General features: G+C 39.1%; 1 protein-coding gene across 1 annotated transcript in view; it reads right to left on the bottom strand.

The window, feature by feature from the left end:
• kif19 (kinesin family member 19) overlaps positions 1–24,828 on the bottom strand; it is a 58,734-nt gene that overhangs the window by 17,956 nt on the left and 15,950 nt on the right. The window contains exons 2-4 of the mRNA XM_030744882.1: positions 4,576–4,686; positions 4,352–4,439; positions 3,514–3,650 (exon numbers count right to left, since the gene is read on the bottom strand). Of these exons, the coding sequence (XP_030600742.1) occupies positions 3,514–3,650; positions 4,352–4,439; positions 4,576–4,686 (336 nt within the window). The remainder of the gene's footprint in view (positions 1–3,513; positions 3,651–4,351; positions 4,440–4,575; positions 4,687–24,828) is intronic.

Here is a 24,828-nt window from a genome sequence, read left to right as displayed (position 1 = left end):
GTGCAGGCAAGGTTACGCCAAAAAATCCCCCCAAAAAACAAACAAACAAACAAAGTGAGGCCATGCCGTGGGTCACTGCATCAAATTCAGAGGGGTTTCCAGTTATGGCTTAAGAACCGATGCGGAAGCATAATTCCGGCTTAAGAGTTTACTTGCAGAGCGTAATGTGACATCATTTTAATAATAATCTTTTTTTTTTTTTTTGCAGATTTCACTGTTTTTGTGATCGTTTGGAGCCAAAATCAAAATCAAAATTTGATTAATTGCACAGTCCTAATACCATAAAAAAAATTATTCCATGTACTTCAATATAAATTTCTTGATTAAAAAGTACTTCCATACCAAACTGTTTCTGCCTGTTTTATCAACAAGTCGGGGCAGAGCTATTGCATTTTTACAATTTTGGTATTGAAAGCAATCCTAAGTATTTGTTCTGGTGACATCCCTAAAACAGCCCTCAGTCTAAGTCATATGTCTGGAGATGTTGTCTAATGCTAACATGGTGCCAAGTAAGCTGAAAAGGCTCACGGAAACATCTTTCATAAAGATACTGATTTTAAAATAGAACTGGCTTCATGCTCTGAGAACCTTTAGATGGACAAAACAGTTATTCAGAGAAAAGCAACTGCCAGAAACCAGGATGCAGAGTTTGCCATCCTTACAGGCTCACTAATGTAGCTAAAAAGGTTTCTCTTTCCATTAAGGTTTCTAAATCTGCCAAAACCCACAAACCAGAATAACCATGAACAAAAAAGGAGGAACACTATGTGCATGTAAATGGTAGAGAACGGCTGAAGGTGTCCTTTTATCAGTACAGGGTATATTTATGTGCTTCTGTGCACACGTGAAAGAGATTGTGATCTGAACAAGAAAAGGAACAGATGTGTGCACACTGCTCAGTAAAGCTATAAAATGGTGTTTAAACTCTTTGTGGTGAGACAGCAGTGGTAACAGATTGCTCCCTGGAAACAGCAAACACATCTCACGCACACACTTATGAGTTTAGGTCAGAGACCAACCAGACTGAGTGACTGGGTGCCTTTATAGAAACATTTTTACTTCCACCCACTGAGAGCGCTACTAAAAGCTAGGCTTCAATAACATTGTCAATCATTGACTCTAATGACAGAGCCTGGAACTGAAAACACAAAATGTAATTTGATGTCAGATGCAAAGCCCAGTACGAGGGGTTACATTTGTATCCAACAAGCACGTCTATTGTGCCATTTTTGTTTTCTGTTAAAGCTTCAATGTTATTTTCATATTTATTAATTTTATTTGTCATCTGGCTCATTCTGTTTGCCCTCCTCTTTTTGTTTTCTTTCTCGCTGAGCTTTTCCTTTTTCTCTCAGTTTCTTTCCTTTTGTGACAGCCTGAACATTTATGAATAAATCTGACTCATTTGCTTTTATATTTGTGCTGCCATCTCTTCCAGATTTGGTTGCAAAACTACTACAGACAAATTGTTCACTTAAAATCATAGAAAAGACCTTCAGTGAGCCAGTCAAAGATTTTTATATCCTTGTACTTAAAAACGCTTACATGACGTGAAAAGTTTAATGAGAGCCCCTGAATGATGCTTCTGGTAAGGTTACATGGATTTCACATTTCAAAAAGAAGAAAAGCCTAAACGACTTCTATAATCTCAGTTCTACCAATTTCCACCAGTCAGCCTTAGTTTCTTCTGTCAGACAGTGAATCAGCCACACAGTACCCAGTGCTATTAGGAACTTTGTTACTGAACACACAGCGTGAGCTGTACCTGCTCATCAGTGATGAGGTGTGCAACCACAGCCAGCAGGCACACCACCTTCCTCAGCCTGTGGTTTTATAGTTCATTTATAATTTACAGTGTCGTGTTGAAGTAATGCATGCATTAGTTTGAGACTTTAAGTGATGGTTTAACAATATAATCACTGTTATTTTCATGTAATGTGTTCAGCAAATCTCACTTCAGTCCATCTTCAAAATCAAATTTAAACTGACCTGAAAAAGTTTAATTAATCTGATTAATCATTTGCATCACTTGACTTCACCTAAATGTTATAAATTAAACCCCACAGCTGATAAGGAGGTAATCAATGGCACAAATACACATTCTGTATGTTCTGTATCGCTATAGGATAAATAATTAGTGTGATGTCATCAGTGTTACCAAAACCGTTGAGTTACTCAGAAACAAACCATCAGATTTTAATAACACTGAATTGATAATCTGATTTTTAATGAAATATCTACATTTTCAGTAAACTATCCATATTGTGTTCCAGTGCCAAATTGTGCTCTCTAATGCAGTTTTTTAATGTTAAAATTTCAATTTTTCATTCAAAAAATATTTTCCAAATAAGTTAGCACAGCTGAAAACCAAAGAACCTGCCATTTGCCTAGTTGAGAGACTGATGCATTAGCATTTGTGGGTTTTATTATAGTTCAAAAATGTCCCAAAAAAGAAAAAAACTAAAACTATTCTTCTAAGAAACGTCCAAGAAATGAAGACTAATTCATTTGGAAGAACTGCCACAAAATTGTGGCTGCAATGGTGTGTATTACTCCTTTCACAGAACAGCACAGACTACCTCGAACTAAAACAGAAAGAGAACTGGGAGTTTCCGGTGCCCGACTGAGCAACACAAGCACATCAAAGTCTCTAGTTTGAGAAACAGATGCTTCATGAGTCCTCAATCAACAGCTTCATGAAGAGATACCCGCAAAACACATTAACAGAGAAGAGGCAACTCGTGGATGCTGGCCTTCTGGGGGAACTGCAAATAAATATCTGAGACTGAAAATGTATGCTGCATATCTGAGACTAAGTAATCTAAGGAAAATACTAAGATGTGACATAAAACACTGAACAGAGGAGGATTTAAAAAACAAAACAAAACATAGAGATAGGTTAATTCAATTGAATCTGTTTGGGGGAAAAAAAGAAGAATTTGTGAACAGCAAAACAAAAAGACCCAAAGCACAATTCTACCTCTGAAAAAGAGTGAAATGCCTGCAGGTTAACTGAACAAACTGAATGCTAAAAACGTCTGCGAGGCCACGGTTTCTGAAAATGGAAGACTGTTTGACAAAAGCAGCTGCAGGTTAATAATAAAATCTAACCTTGCTAATATCCTAATGATAATTTCTATTCAGTTTGCAGCTCATTTGGTGAAGTATGAGTTTTTATGAATGAAATTATCTGGGTGATCCATTGAATGGAAGAAATTAGTTTTGTTGAACAACATTTGAGACACCTCTCAGCCATTTACTGCCTTCAACGACAACACAAAAAGCCAAATTTCCATCAATAAGGTCCATTCGTAGATGCTCTTAGTGGAAATCTAACTGGAGAGCGGTACCGAGATAGGTAGAGCCCAAGCAATATATGTGCAGGGCTAATATCACTGGGGCTGATATATCCTCCAGCATTAGCTATTTGATGATATATCAGAATCAGCTGTGAGAATAATAATAATAATAATAATAATCTAGAGAAAAATTCTTGTATAAAACTAAAAGACTTACTTCCAGATAGGACATAGAGACGCTGTACTGCATGTCATCACTGGTCTCCTCGATGGCACGGAACAGGTCATTCAGAGTTCGAACGTAGATGCCTGGCTCCTTGTCTGTCCCCAACATCGTGTACGTCTTCCCACAACCTGAAAACAAAATACAACCAAACAGACCTCTGTTTTCACTGCATTCAGTGACAGACAAAATTAGCTATAGAGGTGAAGAATTTTAGTCAGGATTTGTGGAAATGAAAAAGAGATTTAAAGTCTAAGTAAATATCAACCCCTATGCCCCCCCCCAAAAAAAACAAAAACAATTTTAGGTGCTAACATTTGTAGCTCCAAGGACATAAAAGTATCATACTCAAGCACATACGCAATTCTAAAGCTAAACTGTTTGCTATAGTGAAGCATGACTGACTACAGTTTTACACATGCATACAGGTGAGCTGCTACAACCTCTGCTTACTTTCCACAAGAGGAGACAAAGAGTAGAGAATGTCAAAAAAGTGAATGAAAGCAGGAGAAAGGTTGGAAACCTGATGCAGCAATGGCTCTGTCCTAGTCTTTGACAGACTGTGACGACTCACTGGACATATGGGATGTAGAGCATGACTCATTTTCTAATCAGACCTTTGCTAAAATCAAAAGTGAAGCAGGTGTTAATAAGATGTCTCCCTTTTCCCAGAAAGATGTTGAATAGCTCTCTGACTCAGGCTGCTAACAGATTAAGGATCAGCAAGGTTACACGTGTAATTGGTGGATGATACACCTCTAAGCACTGAGAGTGAGTATTAAGAAATATACCTCAGTCTTGTACAATGCACACACACTCACACAAAACAAACCTGTGGGTCCATAGGCAAACACAGTGGCATTGTAGCCTGATATAAGGCCCTCAATTAGCCCTTTTGTTGTTGCTCGGTACACCTCCTCCTGTACAGGGTGGAAAAAATAAAGGGTTCAAGTCATATAAACAGCTTTACATTAACATGAATAAAGAACAAAATTTGCTTACATTTTATTTAGTTTGACTTTGATTTTTTAAATTTTACTCTAACTTTTGACAGACCTGACTGGCTGAGAAGTCAAATGCCACATCAAACATGTAAGTCTTCTCCCTCGAGCGATTGGCACGGAGAACGTCGTCTGGGTCCTCCATGGGATCCATCAGAACCACCATCTAATGACGAAGGAGAAAAGGGTAAAGATACAGGGAAACAAGACTGAAGGAAGGAGGCGGAACAGTGTTGACATCAGAGTGGCCATTTAATAATGTGTTTGTGGCATATACAGTATGGTTTACTGTTAATAACTGTGGAAAGCTGAGCTAATGAGCAAATGTGCTCTCAATTCAATGATATAACATTCAGGCTGAAAGTGTGTCAAAGTGGCCAAAAGGTCAGCTGAAAGGCAAAATTCTGCTAGGACTAGATAGATGACTGTTCAATAATCATTACAGTCTGCCATTCAGTTCAATCACAAAATCAGTCACCTCAAGGCACCTTATATTGTAAAGTGAAGACTCTACAATAATATAAAGAAAATCCCAACAATCACTATGAGCAGCACTTGGTGACAGTGGGAAGGAAAAACTCCCTTTTAACAGGAAGAAACCTCCAGCAGAACCAGGCTCAGGGAGGGGGGGTCATCTGCTGAGACCGGCTGGGGGTGAGGGGAGAGAGACAGGACAAAAGACACACTGTGGAAGAGAGCCAGAGATTAATAATAACTAATGATTAAATGCAGAGTGGGGTATAAACAGAGCAAGTGAAAAGTGATGAATAAAGAAGACTCAGTGCATCATGGGAAGCCTAGACCTACTGCAGCATAACTAAGGCCTCATTTATAGGAGAATGATTTCAGTGTTAACTGTGTCGTTTTACCATTTTTGTTTTTGAAAAATAACGCGTACAGATGGAAATGTTTCAAAAATGATCTCCGTTTACATGGAAACGCAAGACGTTTAAGAAGAGGGGCCTAAAAGCTGAAGGTTCTGCCAGCACAGGGTTCTAGCCAGAAAATATTCACAGCCCAGCGATTGGACCACCCCACCCTGTGGGGTGATAAGGGGTGTCACTACTTGGTATCAGACGATCGCTTCCTTGTGCTAATAGTGGTGCCCACTTGCTAACTGTGGTGACAGTGATCAGTTCTGGTAGCAAACCAATGAAATTCTCAGACTGGCACAACAATACCTCGGCCCAGCACAGTGCCACATGATTAACCATTGGCTAGAACCCTGCGGCAGTCTGAGTGAAGTGCTCCATTAGGGTGAATTAGACTGATATGGTACTATGAGGCCTTTAAGTTAACATGAAATTGTTTATTTAAGGCCTTGTATGTGAGGAGGATTTTAAGTTTGATTATGGATTTAAACGGCATTTCGTTGCTCTGGATTTGTACTGAGATGACAATAAAGTTTAATCTGTCTAAAAAAAGGAGCCAATATGGGAGAAATATGTTCTTTCTTTCAAGCCCCTGTCAGTACTTTAGCTGTGCATTTTGGATCCGTTTTCAAGGAGTTTTTAGGAAAACCTGAGAATAATAAACTATAATAGTCCAGCCTAGAAGTAATACATGTTTTTAGCATCAGTCTGAGAAAGGATGTTTCTAATTTTAGAGATATTGCACAAATGCAAAAAAGCGGTCCTACATATTTGTTTAATATGTGCATTGAAGGACATATCCTGGTCAAAAATGACTCCAAGATTTCTCACAGTGTTACTGGAGGCCAAAGTAATGCCATCCAGAGTAAGTATCTGGTTAGACACCATGTTTCTAAGATTTGTGGGGCCGAGAACAAGAATTTCAGTTTTATCTGAATTTAGAAGCAGGAAAATAGGTCATCCAGGCCTTTATGTCTGGATGACCTCTAATTTCCTGCTTCTAAGACATTCCTGCAATTTAATTGATGTGTGTCATCTGGCTTCATGGATAGATAAAGCTGATTATCATCTGCATAACAATTATGGTATGCCATTTAATAATACTGCCTAAAGGAAGCATGTGTAATGTAAACACAATGGTTCCAGCACAGAACCCTGTGAAACTCCATAATTACACTTAGTGTCTGAAGAAGACTTGGATTGAATGTTTTTGTGTGTTTTTGTGTGGACCTAAAATCTTAGGTCCAACGTGTTAATACAGTATGTCAAAATTAAAGAATAACACAAAAGTAGTCAAAAATGGCCAATTAGACCGCAGAGGGTTAAGTTTGAAGGACTTCTTTTAGGAATGGGGGCTAATAGACACATTGATTGTTTGGAGGAAGTAACTAATGAAATTAACTCAAAGATCAATGAGAGAAGTAGTATTGAAAGTAGCTGTACACAAAGATATGTCTGTGAGATGGTTATGAATAACTTTCATGAAGTTAGCAGTTAAAGGAATACTCGGCTCTACAGAGCTCTGACTCTTTGTCAGCATCTTTGTCAGTGCTGAAAAGAAACCTGGGGTTGTTCTTATTTTCTTCAGTCAGTGAAGAAAAGCAATATGTCTTGGCTTTATGAAGCTTATGTTTTTTTTTTTTTTTTAAATACAGCAATAACCTCTTTTACCAGGCTAAATGAGCATCTTCTAAGTTAGTGAGATGCATTTCCTCTCCAGCTTACGGTGAAGGTGGGCGTTTGTGAATTATCCCAGGGAGTCAAGCACTTCTGATTTAAGGCTCTCTTTTTTCAGAGCAGCCACAGTATCCAGAGACATAATGAGGATGTAAAACTATTAAAAAGATAAATAACCTCTGTGGGAGTCTATGCACTGTGGTGGCACATGGCAATGAAGAAGATAATAGTGGAGGAATTATATCTTTAAACTAAGTTACAGCACTTTCAGAAAGACTTCTACTGCAATGAAATTTATTCCCCACTACTGTGTAATCCATTATTATAAATTTAAATGTTATTAAGGACCTATCAGAAAAAAGGATTTTCAGGGAATACTGTTAAATGTTCAGTTTCTGCGTCTTATGTCAGAACAAGAGCTTGAATAAAGCATTGGGTGGGCTCCTTTATATTTTGAGAGTACCCAGTTGAATCTAGTAATAGATTAAATGCTGTTTTGTCATTTTCAGCATCTACATGGATGTTACTGTGACTCGGGGGTGTTGATTCATTTAAACTAACATATTCATCCTGCTGTAACCAGGTTTCTGTAACACAGAATAAATCAATATGTTGATCAATTATTAAATCATTTACTAACAGGGATTTGGAAGAGAGAGACCTGATGTTTAATAATCCACATTTAACTGTTTCACTGATTGGTGCAGTTGAGGATGATCAACTGTTCTTTCTTTGTGAACACGCAGCTAAACATGTAAAGTCTGGGGAGGGGCCCAGAGAAAACTACAGTCTGACATTGTTTTGGCAAAGTTACACACGATTCAATATTAACTTTATTGACCTCTGACTGATGTAACTGGGTGTCATTACTACTAACATGAATTATTATTTTAAGAAATCCATGTTTATCCTTAGCCAGCAGTTTCAGGCTTCCTTCGATGTCACCTGCTCTGGCCCCAGAAAGACAATCAACAAAGGTCGCTGGTGTCTCTAGCGTCACGTTTCTCAAACAGAGTTGTCAATAACCAGTTTGTTCCTCAGACAGGTTTTTTTGACTGGCTGAGACTCGTGGAGTAGAGAATAGAAAATTAGACAAAGAACAAACACATTTTGATACCCAAATGTGAGGCAGCACACTTCACTGAGAATTCAGAAATTAATCAAGCATAACACTGAAGCATGAAAACTAAATTTTCTGTTCAGGCATGCAAGTAAACAACTTTACTGTTTCTGCTCTTTAGTAAAGTAAGTGAAGATTATTTATTATAAAATAAGCAAGAAAATTAAGTGCACTGTTGTAGCCACTTTTTGAAATAGTATACATTTGGAAATACAAATTTGGTAGTTACAAATAATTCTGTTTGCAATGGGATTGTTAATCAGTGACTAATTTGTAGAATAATTTGTTGGTTATGATGTTATGAGGTTTCGTATACTGGTAGGAAATGAGGAAAGGGCACCGGAAGTCACTGGACCCTAGAGCAACACTGTATTATGCGGTAAATTAAGTTAAATTAGAAAGGTCAAGATTTCCTTTATGCTTTGTACTTTGCTTTCTTCAGTAAAGATACAACAGAAGATTCTTTGGACTCAAGACCTCTGTTTTACTAACGCGTGTGTGTTGAGTACGAAACACTTGAGGGTCCAGGCTAGGGAGGCAGCCGTGCCGCTGCAGCCATATATGTAATAGCCAGTAAAATAAATTACAATCAACACAATAACATAAACAGGTAGTTTAAAAACACTAAATTCATGTGTAACAACAATTATATTTTAGCAATAAACATGTAATTTTAATTAAAGAGCTTGTACACAGTGGTGGATTAAGCATTACAGAAAAAAATACAATCACTTTGGTAATTACCAATACTGTTAATTTAGGGCACCTGTGGCCTAAACCTTATATTTGGTGCTCTAATAAATTTGTTATTTAAAAAGAATTTTTTATATTTAGGTCTTTTTTATAAGCTTTAGTATTCAGCCATCCCTTGTAGTTTCAGAAGCTGGATGTTTTCATGCTAAGGACCTACTCCACCTTCTGCTCATGCTTTATTATTTTCACATTTGCTAAAAAACAGCTGCTGGTGTTAAATAACTGAACTGATTAGGGTTGGTGGTGGTGGGGGGGTTGTTCTGTATAGTATCAGCTTCACACCCATTTCTAACAGCCACTCTTGCATCAAAGGTTAATTAGTTGAGCTACCCAGAATTTGTTCATGTACCCACAGGGGTAAACATAATCCTGTTTATGAATCTCTTATCAACTTCACAGTTTAAAAAAACTGAACACAGATGGTGTTTTAATGTACTCAGATTCAAATGAAAGTACAAAAGAAAAAAAAAAGGAACATCTTTCTAACAGAGAAAAAAAGCAGTGTGATATAAAAGCAAAGACAGGGAGAAAGAAGCAACTCTGCATATTATAAAAATTAATAGTAAGAAATTGGATCTGAAAGATGAAATCTGAACGATGGCAGTGGAAGCGGTTTCCTCCAGGAAATAACAGACGCTACAGTCCCCTCATTTCACAGCTTATATGTAAAAGACGCATTTATGCAAATAGTATCAACTCATATCATCTGTCTGAATCCTGGTTATAGAACATAATGACCCAAAAATCATGGCAAAAACATGCATGGAGTAAGGAGACCAACTTCAGTTTATTTAGGGAGAAAATTGGAAATACTGTTTGATAAAAATACAGTTCTGTGTATGTGACAGTGTCAGCAGGAGAAATCATGCTGAATGAGAATAAACACAGATGCTGAACGTTCACATTCTTCCACAGCACATTCATTGTGCTGTTTGGCAACAATAGTCCATAATCATTACTAAGCCACATCTCTCAAAAAGAACATTTCAGAGACGATGCAGAAACAACACATCATGACATCAGGAAAAAGATGATACAATAAGGATGACAAATCTCTGAATCAGAGTGGGTCCAACTGACTTTGGGTGATTGTACTGCTGAAGGCAAATGAGTTTTCTTACAGTATTGTAGGCTTGACTCCTGTGCAACCCAACAAGGAGAAAAAACAGAAAGCACTTAAGTTTATTTTAGACAGGACAATGGGGCAGCGAGGGGTTAGCTGCATATGTCACCTTACCAGCTTCATTCAGCAGGGCCTTGAGAGTGCTCCGAGGCCTGAAGCACCCAGGTTGTTTGATGACCCCCCCCCCCACACACACACACACACACACACACACACACCATCTACCACTGAGCCGCTCACTTTGAAGCCTCTCAATTGAAATTCAAGAGGGAGGGATTTCACTTTTAATAAACTGGCAACAACAGATGAAGGCAGGGAGTATAGCAAGCTCACACAGGTTGCAATCAGCAAAGAGGGGGACATGAGAAGGGGGTAAAGTAACAAGAAAAAGAAAGAAAAACAAACTATTCTTCTAATTTATTCCTTTGCCTTTTCAGTCAGTATTTTTCTATGGTGTGCAGATGAAGAAGATCGTGGCCTGATGTGCTGTAGACACAAGGCTAGCACGTGAAAAGAAGAGGGCAGCACGTGCAGCAACTGATGCCCATTCTTCCTCTTTCTCATCCTCCTAATGTCCTGTTTCTCCTGTAGCACCCAGATACAACGACTTTCATAGCAAAGACGCTGTGAACAACATAGAACTTCTCTTAGTATCCAAGGGCAGATGCTCTTAAGCCACTTAGTCAAAATGATGACCTTTGCTGTGAGTATAGTCAGAAGAATTAGTTTGTCAAAAAGAGGCAAAGTCACAAAAAGTGTGTAATTGAAAATCTAATAATAAAATGAATGTAATCAAAGTGGTGGAAGGGAGAAGGGGCCATCCAGTCCTGAGTGAAGTACAGTGCCTTGCAAAAGTATTCGGCCCCCCTTGAACTTTTCAACCTTTTGCCACATTTCAGGCTTCAAAGATAAAGATATAACATTTTAATTTTTTGTGAAGAATCAACAACAAGTGGGACACAATCGTGAAGTGGAATGAAATTTATTGGATGTGTCAAACTTTTTTAACAAAAAAAAAACCGAAAAGTGGGGTGTGCGATATTATTCGGCCCCTTTACTTTCAGTGCAGCAAACTCACTCCAGAAGTTCAGTGAGGATCTCTGAATGATCCAACGTTGTCCCAAATGACTGATGATGATAAATAGAATCCACCTGTGTGTAATCAAGTTTCCGTATAAATGCACCTGCTCTGTGATAGTCTCAGGGTTCTGTTCAAAGCGCAGAGAGCATCATGAAGACCAAGGAACACACCAGGCAGGTCCGAGATACTGTTGTGGAGAAGTTCAAAGCCAGATTTGGATACAAAAAGATTTCCCAAGCTTTAAACATCTCAAGGAGCACTGTGCAAGCAATCATATTGAAATGGAAGGAGTATCAGACCACTGCAAATCTACCAAGACCCGGCTGTCCCTCTAAACTTTCATCTCAAACAAGGAGAAGACTGATCAGAGATGCAGCCAAGAGGCCCATGATCACTCTGGATGAACTGCAGAGATCTACAGCTGAGGTGGGAGAGTCTGTCCATAAGACAACAATCAGTCGTACACTGCACAAATCTGGTCTTTATGGAAGAGCGGCAAGAAGAAAGCCATTTCTCAAAGATATCCATAAAAAGTCTCGTATAAAGTTTGCCACAAGCCACCTGGGAGACACAGCAAACCTGTGGAAGAAGGTGCTCTGGTCAGATGAAACCAAAATCCAACTGTTTGGCCACAATGCAAAATGATATGTTTGGCGTAAAAGCAACACAGCTCATCACCCTGAACACACCATCCCCACTGTCAAACATGGTGGTGGCAGCATCATGGTTTGGGCCTGCTTTTCATCAGCAGGGACAGGGAAGATGGTCAAAATTGATGGGAAGATGGATGGGGCCAAATACAGGACCATTCTGGAAGAGACCTGAGACTGGGACGGAGATTTATCTTCCAACAAGACAATGATCCAAAACATAAAGCCAAATCTACAGTGGAATGGTTCACAAATAAACGTATCCAGGTGTTGGAACGGTCAAGTCAAAGTCCAGACCTGAATCCAATCGAGAATCTGTGGAAAGAGCTGAAGACTGCTGTTCACAAACGCTCTCCATCCAACCTCACTGAGCTCGAGCTGTTTTGCAAAGAAGAATGGGCAAGAATTTCAGTCTCTCGATGTGCAAAACTGATAGAGACATACCCCAAGCGACTTGCAGCTGTAATTGCAGCAAAAGGTGGCGCTACAAAGTATTAACGCAAGGGGGCCGAATAATATTGCACGCCCCACTTTTCAGTTTTTTATTTGTTAAAAAAGTTTGACACATCCAATAAATTTCATTCCACTTCACAATTGTGTCCCACTTTTTGTTGATTCTTCACAAAAAATTTAAATTTTATATCTTTATGTTTGAAGCCTGAAATGTGGCAAAAGGTTGAAAAGTTCAAGGGGGCCGAATACTTTCGCAAGGCACTGTACAAATGAGGGAGTGTTTCTGACTGTGAAGCCACCTCTTAAGGGAAAACAGGTTGGATCCAGGTCCCAGAATGGGTAATCAGGCAAAATATAGAAAATATATTTCTATATTTTCACCATTCACCTATTGTGACTTTGGGAAATCTTTTAACTTCATTTAGATAGATCTTGTTAACCAAATTTCCTCGGTCATCTTGCCATGAACTGAACTAAACTTGCCACAAACTAGTGGGGAGTGAGTTTGAGTTTTAGAGAGAGATGAAAGAAACGCCGAAAATTTTAATTCAATTCAGATTTATTTATACAATGGTCATCTGAAGGCATGTAATCTTGTAAGAAAAAGACTACATTAACATTAAACATATTTAAGATACATCTGCAATGGTGAAACGATCCTTTATGAGCAAACACTTGGCGACACTGGGGAAAAAAATCTTTGAACACACTAAATGTCATTAGTTTTTTGCACCCAATATTTTTTGGAGAATAGGAATAAAAAGTACTGGTTCTATGTAATAAAGGGCTATAATGGAGTAAAATGTACACCTTTTAATAGCCAGCTTTATGTTAAAAAGGCCTGTTAATATATACATGGCATGCTTGTGTAATTTTTTTGCTTGAGAAAGCTGATGAGCACACAGTGATCTTACATAATCACGAGTATAGTGGGTATCAGATGTGTGCTTTCATGCACAGTTTTCTCTCTGTGCATGCACTTGGGAAATCATTATGGGCCAAGGGTGTTGATAACACCTCTAGTCCCATCTGTCATCTGTGTTTCTTGAGTTACAGTATAGGCTGCCTCCCCACAGCTCCACCCAGAAACATCCACACACAGCAGCTGCTGCCTGGAAAGATTCTATAACATTCATTTTCTTAAGTCTTCTGATAAGACACTAAGTTGCTGGCTCTAATGACAGTACACTGTGTGCAACATAAGACAGGATGTCTGGACCTGTGCCTAACCTTCCTGGGTTTAGAAGGTCTCAGCACAGACAGCCTTTACATAGACTGTCCTCTGCATTCAATTAAGAGCCTTCTGAGAAGTCTCTGAGGTTAGGTACAGGTCACTTTAGCCCCCTAGCACAGTCTAGTGTACAGAACAGGTTAAGAAACACTTAGAAATGTGGCAGTCTTGACATTAGCTCCCCTACATAACCTCGTTCTTGATCATAGTTACCTGGAAACATACTCACACACTCATAGATATGAAAGAAGCATTTCATGTCTGCTATAACAGGGAGCCACGACTGACCGCAAGAGAGGAGGTTAGTGCACGTTTACACAAGTCTGTGTGTATAAGATGAAATGTGTGACACCTGCTGTGTACTTCTTTTAACACTCTTAGGATCCACAGTATGTTTAAGCACAGAGAAACTTACCTGTACGAAATGCCTGCAATTTATTTACCACAAGGACCGAAAAATAAAAAAAAATTAACCACACTCATCTTTCTTGAATTGAGCAGATTTAAAACGAGGCCATGAGTCAGTGAACAGCTGCACAGCAACCATCCTCCAAACACTGCAATACAGCAAACACACAGGCTGTTATAAGGGCCTGTGTGTTTGCTGTTAACGGGCAAAGTACAGGACAAGTCAAAACTGTGATACTGTGCAAAGACTCATTTATTAACAGTTTGTCAAACTGCTATAGCATTAGGGGTGTGCAATATTGACAAAAAAATAACATCTCAATATTTTCTGTAATTTTTTTATAACGATAAACTATATTTTGCATTATTTAAAAATGTGTTCGTACAAGAAGTGCAAGCTGGTAAAATATGATACTTAAATCAGTGTTTTTGAGACATTAACTTATTTTTATTTTATCTAACTTTTATTTACCCAGGAAAAACACATTGAGATTAAAATCTCTTTTTCAAGAGTGTCCTGGGCATCATGACAAATGTAAATAGAAAAACTTTGGCGAGCTTTTCAAAAGCAATCGCTCAATACGGAAGACTTGACAGAATGAAAAACAAAAAAAAGAGGCTGTCCAGGGGGATTCCCATTACATTATAGCAAAATAAATCACAGAAATACACACCCTCATCTGATCAGAAAGACGCTTTTTTGCAAGACCGCTTCAGCGAATTATCCGACGCTCCAAACAGGTGAGCTCCCAGAACGTTGCTAGGTTATGACGCACTGATTGTTACATACCTTACTTGACATCCAGCCAGCCATTATCTTCCTCTGTATTCCGCTAGTCGTGGTCGGGGCTAAAGTTTGCTGAGTGTGTGTTTTGCCACACCTTAGCTGATTTAGGTTTATCTTGGACAGCGGGTTCCCGAAACTTTTCATATTCCTCATGCTCGTTGATGATGGAACAGGTTAGTTGTCGAGCTTTCCGCTTTCTTACAAAGTCCACAAACTGCAAACCACCTCCTCGCCTAAGAATTAAGGCAGTAGACTGCCAGGACGGTGATGTCTGAATTTCTTCCCCTGGCGCAGTGTGTTCACTCATTTCCAGCTTTAGGTGTGTTGTTCAGGCAGCTATGCTAGCGCACAGTATGGGCACTCTCAATGCACACACGCAGCAGCCTATACTAAAGCATAAAGTAGTGAACACGCAGAGCAGAGGCGTTTTGATTGTTATTTTTTTCCTCATTAGCATACTCAATAACGTCAGCATGCACATCGTTAACATGGCAATTACGATATCGTAGACGATATATATCGCACACCCCTACATAGCATCCATTAATTGTTTAACATTCTGATGTCAGTAACCTATCGATGCAGATAGTGTGCGAGTTCTAAACCTCTGCAAAAGTGGTTAGAGTGAGCAGTTAAGGTTCATGACCTTTCAAAGATCATGGTTTAAAAGTGGCAAGATCATAACTTTAGATGTTTGATGTCAAAGCGAGACTTTCCACTGGGTTCTAAACTGGCTCTTGCTGTTATTTCTACTAGGACCAATCATCCCTTTTCATTGTCTGCTGACTTATTCATGGGCGCCTCTGAAGGAGACATCAGTTTTGACACAAGTGGGCTAGAAGCCCGACACGCCTGAGAAAAGCACAAAGTGAAAAGGAAAGCAATTTCCTGGTTGACAGCCTCCGTAAACGTGGTGTCATTTTTAGCAGTTTTAATCATGCTCTCCTGTCACAATGGACATCACGTGCTACAGCCACTCTTTATTTGGATGCAGGGCGTGACTCATTTTAACTTGACCTTGGAGGCTGACAAAAAGAAAATGTTCAGAGCGTGAATTTATACACAGTGGCTAAGAAACAAGAGACTAAAATATTTATATTATCTCAAGGATCAGCCAAACTCAGACAACAGCTTGCTTATGGAGCGGCATTAACCCAATTAACATGATGGCATTATCTACACACTGCAATAAACAGAGACAGAGCACTGCCGCCTATTGGCTGATGGGGATGATGATCAACAAGACCTGCTGCTGGGGTCATTGAAGCAGCAGGATTGACTTGGTTGGCCATCCTGCTGACTATAGCACAGCTAGCCCCCACCGCAGATCTATAATTCAAAGCCTGGATGTGGTGTGGTTTCACAAGCCAGCCAGCCCTGGTTGCTTCTCCCTGACTCCCTCCACTATCATGTGCCAAATGGAAAATGCTGCCAAGGCAGACAACAAAAGTCAGCAGTGTAGACATCAACCGGCTGTATAAGCACTGTTTTATTACACATAGATAATGACTCACCAATAACATGACAAAGCAAAATCTGAAATCTATATCATTTTAATGTCAGCACACTAGAAGCAAAACTTTTCCTGTCTTGTACTAGTCGTGAATTTATTCTCCAGGATCATCATAATCAGGCTTTGATGAGATACACTGCCAGCAGGTATAACTGAGGACGACCTTAAGGCTAATCAACAAAACGACTGTCACACATAAACGAGGCAGCAACAATTAAATCTGACACAATAACCTCGGAAGACAGATGAGAATTTTAAAGAACACCAAAGTTATAGCTAATGACAATTTTTTAAAAAAAGTTAAGACGCTGTCTGAATCAGAGTGACTTGGCTTCAGCTGTGATGAGGTAACATCCTTGAACAGTTTGTGATGTGTGTTTTGGAAAGATGCTTTTGTGAGAGTGTGATTTCCCTGAAAGAACATTCCCACTTTAAGAAGCTCCAGCTGGATTCAGATCTGGACACACCAGGTTATTGGAAGGTTAGAAAAAATGGCAAAAATACTATCTTCTTCTCAAACACATTCAGTTTTATTTATTCATGGCTACAGTGTAACTATATGTGAGTTGTATGACAGTGTATGCAGCTGGACTGATTAAAATATGAGGGTTTTTGTTCTGTCAGGTCTGTATGAGGCAGATAAGTTAAAAGTGCAGTTGAAATGTCTTCTAACACAGAGCTGCTGGCATGTTTGAAGACTCTCAGTCCTTCCTGCTGACTTGAACTGAACCACTAGCACAAAAAGAAGCACCGCCCACATCAGGTCTACTATACGCTCCTTTTAATCTCATGCTGTATTTCTGTCTAATTTAATGACCTGCACCCATCATAATATGATAAATGTATAGATCTCTGTGTCTGCTCGCTCTCTGTGCTTTTCACTAGTCCCTTCCATTATCTCCTGGTTGCACAATTACATAACAGCAGATTTACTGAACAATGCCACCTGTGAGCTAAGTCAAGAATACTGAGGAAGAACAAAAGGATCAAGATCACAAAAAGATCAGGTCTACCCAGTGACCTTTATGGGGCAACCTTTCAAGCTGCTCTTTCAGCAACGCAACCAAAGCTTTGGAAAATCCAATGGGCACAATTGCAGCTGGTTATCTGATAGAAACCCTTGGTGCTGCCCTTTGCATCCCAACAATGCTGCTGTAGATCCCATTTCAGAGGCTCTCCATGATTGGAGGTGTGTGCAGGATCACAGTATACCTGATACAGCGAGCCTGATAGCAAGGTCTGCTCTCCATCTGAGGTTATATAAGACGTCTGGCTGTGGCTAACGAAGGCCAAATCAGTACAGTCAGATGTAATTCCGACTCAGATGCTCAATAATACACGCAACGGTACGCTCAGCCTCTTGCACAAAGCAGCAAGATATCTTTTAAGCTCAAGAATTGGATGGCTTCATTTTGTCCCTTTCAAACTTCAGATTTTCCTAGCTTTGATCATCACTCCCACCATTTCTGTTTCACCTAGCACAGATGCATTATTAAATGGCCTAAGTACAGATTGTTATAAAGGATAGGGAGAACAATACAGCAAAAATTCACACAATTATGTGTTAAGTGCCCGGATGTTGCCATGAATAAAATAATCAAAGATATTAAGTATTCAAACCACAAGCCAACTACACTTTCTTCGTTTCTTGTGTTAAAAATGTCACTCATATCTAACAAACTGTGAAAGTCATGTTTTCAAGATATTATGCAGGCTAACAAAAGACAATACCACGAGAGCAACCTCACTGCCAAGACGTAATTAGGCTGATTATCAGAGCAGCTGTTACTTAATGATGTGGTACCATCACAAACATCCAATAACAGCAGCTTTATGCCAGAGGCTGGCGTGGGTTGGTGGCCAGTAGTAAACAGAAGGTCAGGGGTCGGAGGTTTGGCATAACCCACAAACTAGGGCAATCACCAATTACTCAACAAAACACAGACTCATACACATAATACATACTACTACAGCTCTGTGGTGACAGTGGCAGAGAAGAGGACTATGGACAAACTACTGGATGATGCCAGTCACCCTCTGCACACTGCCATCAGCGCCCAGAGGAGCCTGTTCAGTGACAGGCTGCTCCTTCCCAAGTCTAGGACCAGCAGACTGGAAAACTCCTTTGTCCCCCATCAGACTGTACAACTCCTCTTTTTTTTTTTTTTTTTTCTGTTTTATAATTTATTTATTTATTCATATGTTTGTTTATTGTGATTTCTGCTGTTTGTGTGCCTTTGTTACCTGTAAAAGCTGCTACTGGAACTTTAATTTCCCTGACAGAACCTTCCTATTAATAAAGTTTTATCTAATCTACAGCCCCAAGGCTCTAGCTGCAGACTTATTTAAGTGCCAGAAAAATGACTTAGGAGTCAGCTGTTTTTTTTCAGGATAAAAGGGGAATGTCTGAATCAAAATAAAGTTCAATTGAAAACTTAAAAGAAAAGAAGACCTCTACCCAGACTCCTCTTTTTATTTTTTTCAAAATTTTTTATAATTAATGGCAAAAAAATTTCTATATGGCATCTGAATGAGCTCTCTTGCTAGGCAACTGTCACAAAAATGGACAGTGCTTAAGATGACTTTTTTATTGCCTTTTCACATTACTGTGCCAGAATTTTTCCATTTACACTTTTGATGTTCTTTTTTTAACAAAGATGAATATGAATCATCCATATCAGATTGACAGCTAATTAAAACACCACACCAAATAACTTCATTTTATGTGTGTAAACCCACATCTGTTTGTTTTTTATTCTTCATTTATTTCATTGTAAGGATTGTTACAATTATCAATACACTCTAAAAGGTAATACCTATTCTTACTTAAATTACGTTTGTGTGCTTTACTTAAGTCTCACTATACTGTTGAGTTAACTCAAGCAATGTGAGTAATGTACACGTTTAGCCTGAGAAAGGTACAAGACTAAGTTCTAGTGTGTAAACTGGACTTGAATATTTTTGTTACTGGAGTGAATGCTGGGGTGAGTTCAGCAGTGCACATGCGCAGTACAGAAGTGCGGGAAGCTTCCAGAAACCCTGTGGACTTACACACTGGAAGAAGCTGATCTTCTCTAACGGTGAGCTGTTCATCTTCATTATATTTTTATGTGTCATGTATGACTTTATTATTCAATGTATTGTTACAGGCTAGTTTTGCATGATGATGCATAAACGTATTTGCAGACTAATGCTAATGTTAATGTTAGCATGGGCTTATGGGGCCAATATTAGCTAAAACTGCCATGTACTGTATTTTACTTGAGAGCCTTTAATGTTTTGTCCATGATAAGAGCTCTTAACATTGATTTACCTGTATTTCAAATGCAGCACGTTAGCATGTTTGTAAGCGTAAACCAGGCCTGCTAACATTCGTGTAGCCTTAATTTCACTCGGTCATGCGGAGGGTAATGTCACGTTCAGGAACAAGCCTCGAGTGGAAAAACTGCTGAACGGTTCAAATACTGGCACCAGAACCCCGTCGGTGGAAAAGCGGCCAGTGGGAGCCGTTCTTTGTTTTTTTTACGACTTTGCTTGCTTATAATGCTCTGGACATGGAAGCATGGAAGAAAAAAATACAATGCATTCCACTAAATAAGTGCTCTCAACGAGCTGAACAATTATTTTGTATCACTTATTGTGAAGAATGTGATTCATTTTCTTCAGAAGATGCTTTTGCTTACTTTTATTGTTTTTCCCTTCTTGTAGACCAGTGATGTTGTTGCCATGAGGACTGCTGTCCTGCGATGTGTCTTGGTTTTCCTCGGGGGTGATGAAAGAGACTTCTACAATGCCTCTTTTGTATGTATTGCAATTTGGTTTGTTAGAGGTTCTGCACTTGGAAATCAAGATTTTCACCCCATTCTTTTTTCTCTTTTTTTTTTCTTAATATCCACAGGATTCAGATGCCGTGGCAGACTTCACCCAGGTTCCTGTGGGATTATTGCCTGTTATTCCTGAAGTCAGTCAGCAACCAGGTCCGAATGCTCTTCACCTTGAACCATCCAGCATGTTATCATTCTGGAAGGTACAATTGTCATGGTTGACACTGAACGCCACCATCAAGCTGTTTGTCTCATATTTGGGCTGATCTATGCCCTTCATATTTGGACTGATCTATGCCCTTCATATTTGGGCTGATCTATGCCCTTCATATTTGGGCTGATCTATGCCCTTCATATTTGGACTGATCTATGCCCTCCATCCTGACAGTCCTAAAAAGCACCTTTGACTTCATTCAGAGACTGATGCTCAGTCTGGTTTCTTTTTTTATGCCATTACTTGTATTTCTATGTTTTTTCATATTGTGTATTCATTTAATATATTTTTTTAACTTACTATCATATTTTAATTAGATTTTTTTTTCGCAATGTATTATCAAATAAGTTGGTAAAGTTCTTATTTTGTATTTGTTGGATGCAATGTTTGGCACATGAATTACTTCATCAAGCTATTTATTTATTTCTGTTTATTGCCAAGGTTGTCAGAATCTGTCCTCCATATATAACTACTTAAATCACTTTTTTAAAAAATGTTACAGTGCTAGAGTGCCTACTTGTTACAGTTCAAAATAAACTGTTTCAGTTGCTGCTCATTCAGCCTGTAAGCTTACTTAAGCATCTTTCTGGTATTACTGTTATTGAGCCCTGTGGAAGGGTAAAAACGTGATTAGTTTTGTATTTGTGCATGTGTGGCCACATTGGCCTTTTGTTAAGAAGCTAAGGATAGTATTTTGTTAAAAATAAAACATTGAACCTTGTGAACTTATCATGTTTTGTTGTAGTTACTTCATTCATTTAAGGCAATCGGTTTCCTAGAGTCTACTAAGTAAACTGTACTGTTCATGACTGCAGTCCGGCCCACAATAACAACCTCATCGTCAAATTTGCTGACGACACCACAGTGGTCGGACTCATCTCGAAGGGAGATGAGGCAGCTTACAGAGAGGAGGTCTTGAAGTTGACAGCCTGGTGTTCAGAGAACAACCTGGTACTGAACACCATGAAAACCAAAGAGATCATCATCGACTTCAGGAAGCACAGGACTGACCCAGCTCCCCTCTACATCAACGGCGAGCATGTGGAGAGGGTCCACACCTTCAGGTTTCTTGGTGTCCTCATCTCTGCTGATCTCTCTTGGTCAGATAACATCACAGCTGTTATCAAGAAGGCTCAGCAGCAACTTCACTTCCTGAGGGTCCTCAGGAAGAACAACTTGGACTCAAACCTGCTGCTGACCTTCTACCGCTCATCCATTGAGAGCCTGCTGACGTACTGTATCACAGTATGGTACGGCAGCTGCACTGAGGCAGACAGGGTCAGGCTTCAGAGGGTAGTCAAGACAGCACAAAGAATCGTTGGCTGCCCTCTCCCCTCCCTGATGGACATCCACACCTCCCGCTGCATCAGCAGAGCCAGGAACATCATCAAGGACAGCTCACACCCTGGCTTTGACCTGTTTGACCTGCTGCCCTCTGGCAGGCGCTACAGGTGCATCAAAGCCAGAACAAACAGACTCAAGAACAGTTTCTTCGCCAGAGCAATCACCACCCTGAACTCACACACTCACCCACTGTAACTGTGCAATATTATATTATTCATACTGAACAATATCTGACATTCCTATATTGTGTAATATCCAGTATTCATTCACTAGTGCAATATTCATTCACCAAGTGCAATATTCATCATCTTCATTATTATATGTATACACATATTTACTTTTCTTACAATGTATAGATGCACCAATGTATGTATATATTTTTATACATTCTATTTTTTGTATATTTTACACATTGTTTATTTCTGTATATCTCTTGATTATATTGATCATACTAGATTATAATATTTTTATAATATTTTTATTTTAGAGAGTTTGATTTTCTGTTACATGGCACTGAACAGGAGTGGCCCTCCAATCTCATTGTACATCCTGTATAATGACAATAAAGGCATTCTATTCTATGTAAGTTGGACTAACTTGATGTAGCTAAGTTAAGAACAGGTCAATTTACTTGCTATTTCTGAGTTGAAACAACTTCACTAAACTAAGTTAATTTAACTTAACACGATTAAGTTGACACAACAGGGGTGGCTGTAGCTCAGTAGGTAGAGCAGGTCACCTACTGATCGGAAGGTCAGTGGTTCGATTCCTGGCTACTCCGGGCTACATGCCAATGTATCCTTGGGCAAGATACTTAACCCCAAGTTGCTCTCCGACCGTCCCGTCGGAGTATGAATGTGTGTGAATGTTAGCTAATTAAAAGCACTTAGCTTAGTAAACATGGAAGTGCTTGTATGAATGGGAGTGCATGGGTGAATGTAAAACGTGTTGTATAAGCGCTTTGAGTGCTCATACTGAGTAGAAAAGCGCTATATAAGAACTAGTCCATTTACCATTTACCATTTACAACAAGGTCTTAAGTACACCGAACAAGTATATGTTAAGTAAAAAAACATAAGACTTAATAGTTATACTTACTTACATTTTTCAGGGCAATCGGTTTCCAAGATTTTCTTAAGTAAGGTCAACTTGTCAAATTTTACAGTGTATCAATAGGATTTATCAGAGTTAGATGATCTTTCTTCTTCCTGGTATAACAGAACAAAAACTGAAAAACATGATAAATCTTTAGTGAGTCATGGCCTTCGGAGGACCCTTTCAGATAAAGGCAGCAGCAAGCTGTGCAAGGGTCCATTTGATCCAGAGCCAAGTTAACTTCACACCCATGTTCACACATAATGACACTAATACCAAAACGGTGCTCCAAAGGATGCTATTTTTGGCCTTTCACTGAATTTTGCTTCCATGATGACAGAAGGAGATACGATCCATGTAAAACACAAAAGCAGCCATTACTTTTTTCCAAGTCCTTTTTGGAGCTGTGGCACATAATCAACTTTCAACAAGGTTTCAAAAATACACTGCACTCTGTTTTGTTAAGCTGACTGTCAGCTTGCATGTAATCATACTCTGGATCTTGTCCTGACATATGGCATAGAAACTGAAGACTTAACAGTATTCCCTGAAAGCCCCCTCCTGTCTGATCATTTCTTAGTAACATTTACATTTACTTTAATGGATTACACAGCAGTGGGGAATAAGTTTTATTACAGTAGAAGTCTTTCTGAAAGTGCTGTAACTAAGTTTAAGGATCTAATTCCTTCATTATTATGCTCTTCAGTGCCAACACAGTACAGAGCAGCTACCTAAACTCTGCTCCCAGTGAGGACGATTATCTCCTCAATAGTTTTACATCCTCACTGCATACGACTTTGGATACTGTGGCTCCTCTGAAAAGGAAAGCTTCAAATCAGAAGTGCCTGACTCCGTGGTATAATTCACAAACGCACAGCTTAAAGCAGATAACCCGAAAGCTGGAGAGGGAATGGCGTCTCACTAAATTAGAAGATGCTCATTTAGCCTGGAAAAAGAGTTTGTTGCTCTATAAAAAAGCCCTCCGTAAAGCTAGGACATCTTACTATTTATCATTAATTGAAGAAAATAAGAACAACCCCAGGTTTGTTTTCAGCACTGTAGCCAGGCTGACAAAGAGTCAGAGCTCTGTAGAGCCGAGTATTCCTTTCACTTTAACTAGTAGTGACTTCATGGATTTCTTTACAAATACAATTTTAGACATTAGAGAAAAAAATTATTCATAACCATCTCAAACATTATTCTTCATGCTCGGCTGCTTTCAGCACTGCTGGTATTTGTTTAGACTCTTTTGCTCCAGTTGATCTTTCAGAGTTAACTTCAATAGTTACTTCCTCCAAACCAGCAACATGTTTATTAGATCCCATTCCTACTAGACTGTTTAAAGAAGTCTTTCCATTTATTTATGCTTCTATCTTAAAAATGATCAATCAGTCTTTATTAGTTGGCTATGTACCACAGACCTTCAAGGTGGCTGTAATTAAACCTCTACTTAAAAAGCCATCACTGACCCAGCTGTCTTAGCTAATTATAGGCCAATCTCCAACCTTCCTTTTCTCTCAAAGATTCTTGAAAGAGTAGTTGTAAAACAGCTAACTGATCATCTGCAGAGGAACGGTTTATTTGAAGAGTTTCAGTCAGGTTTCAGAATTCATCACAGTACAGAAACAGCATTAGTGAAGGTTACCAATGATCTTCTCACAGCCTCTGACAGTGGACTCATCTCTGTTCTTGTCCTGTTGGACCTCAGTGCAGCTTTGATACTGTTGACCATAACATTTTATTACAGAGATTAGAGCATACTATAGGTATTAAAGGTACTGCACTGCAGTGGTTTGAATCATATTTATCTCATAGACTCCAGTTTGTTCATGTAAATGGGGAGTCTTCTTCACACACTAAGGTTAATTATGGAGTTCCACAGGGTTCTGTGCTAGGACCAATTTTATTTACATTATACATGCTTCCCTTAGGCAGTATTATTAGAAAGCACTGCATCAATTTTCATTGTTATGCAGATGATACTCAGCTTTACCTATCAATGAAGCCAGATGACACACATCAATTAGTTAAACTGCAGGAATGTCTTAAAGATATTAAGGACTGGATGACCTTTAATTTCCTGCTTCTAAATTCAGATAAAACTGAAATTCTTGTACTCGGCCCCACAAATCTTAGAAACATGGTGTCTAACCAGATACTTAC

Source organism: Archocentrus centrarchus, chromosome 2, assembly GCF_007364275.1.
Source record: "Archocentrus centrarchus isolate MPI-CPG fArcCen1 chromosome 2, fArcCen1, whole genome shotgun sequence".
Classification (NCBI taxonomy): Eukaryota; Metazoa; Chordata; class Actinopteri; order Cichliformes; family Cichlidae; genus Archocentrus; species Archocentrus centrarchus.
Note: the sequence above shows the minus strand (reverse complement) of the source record. Positions and strands in the feature narration are given on the sequence as shown.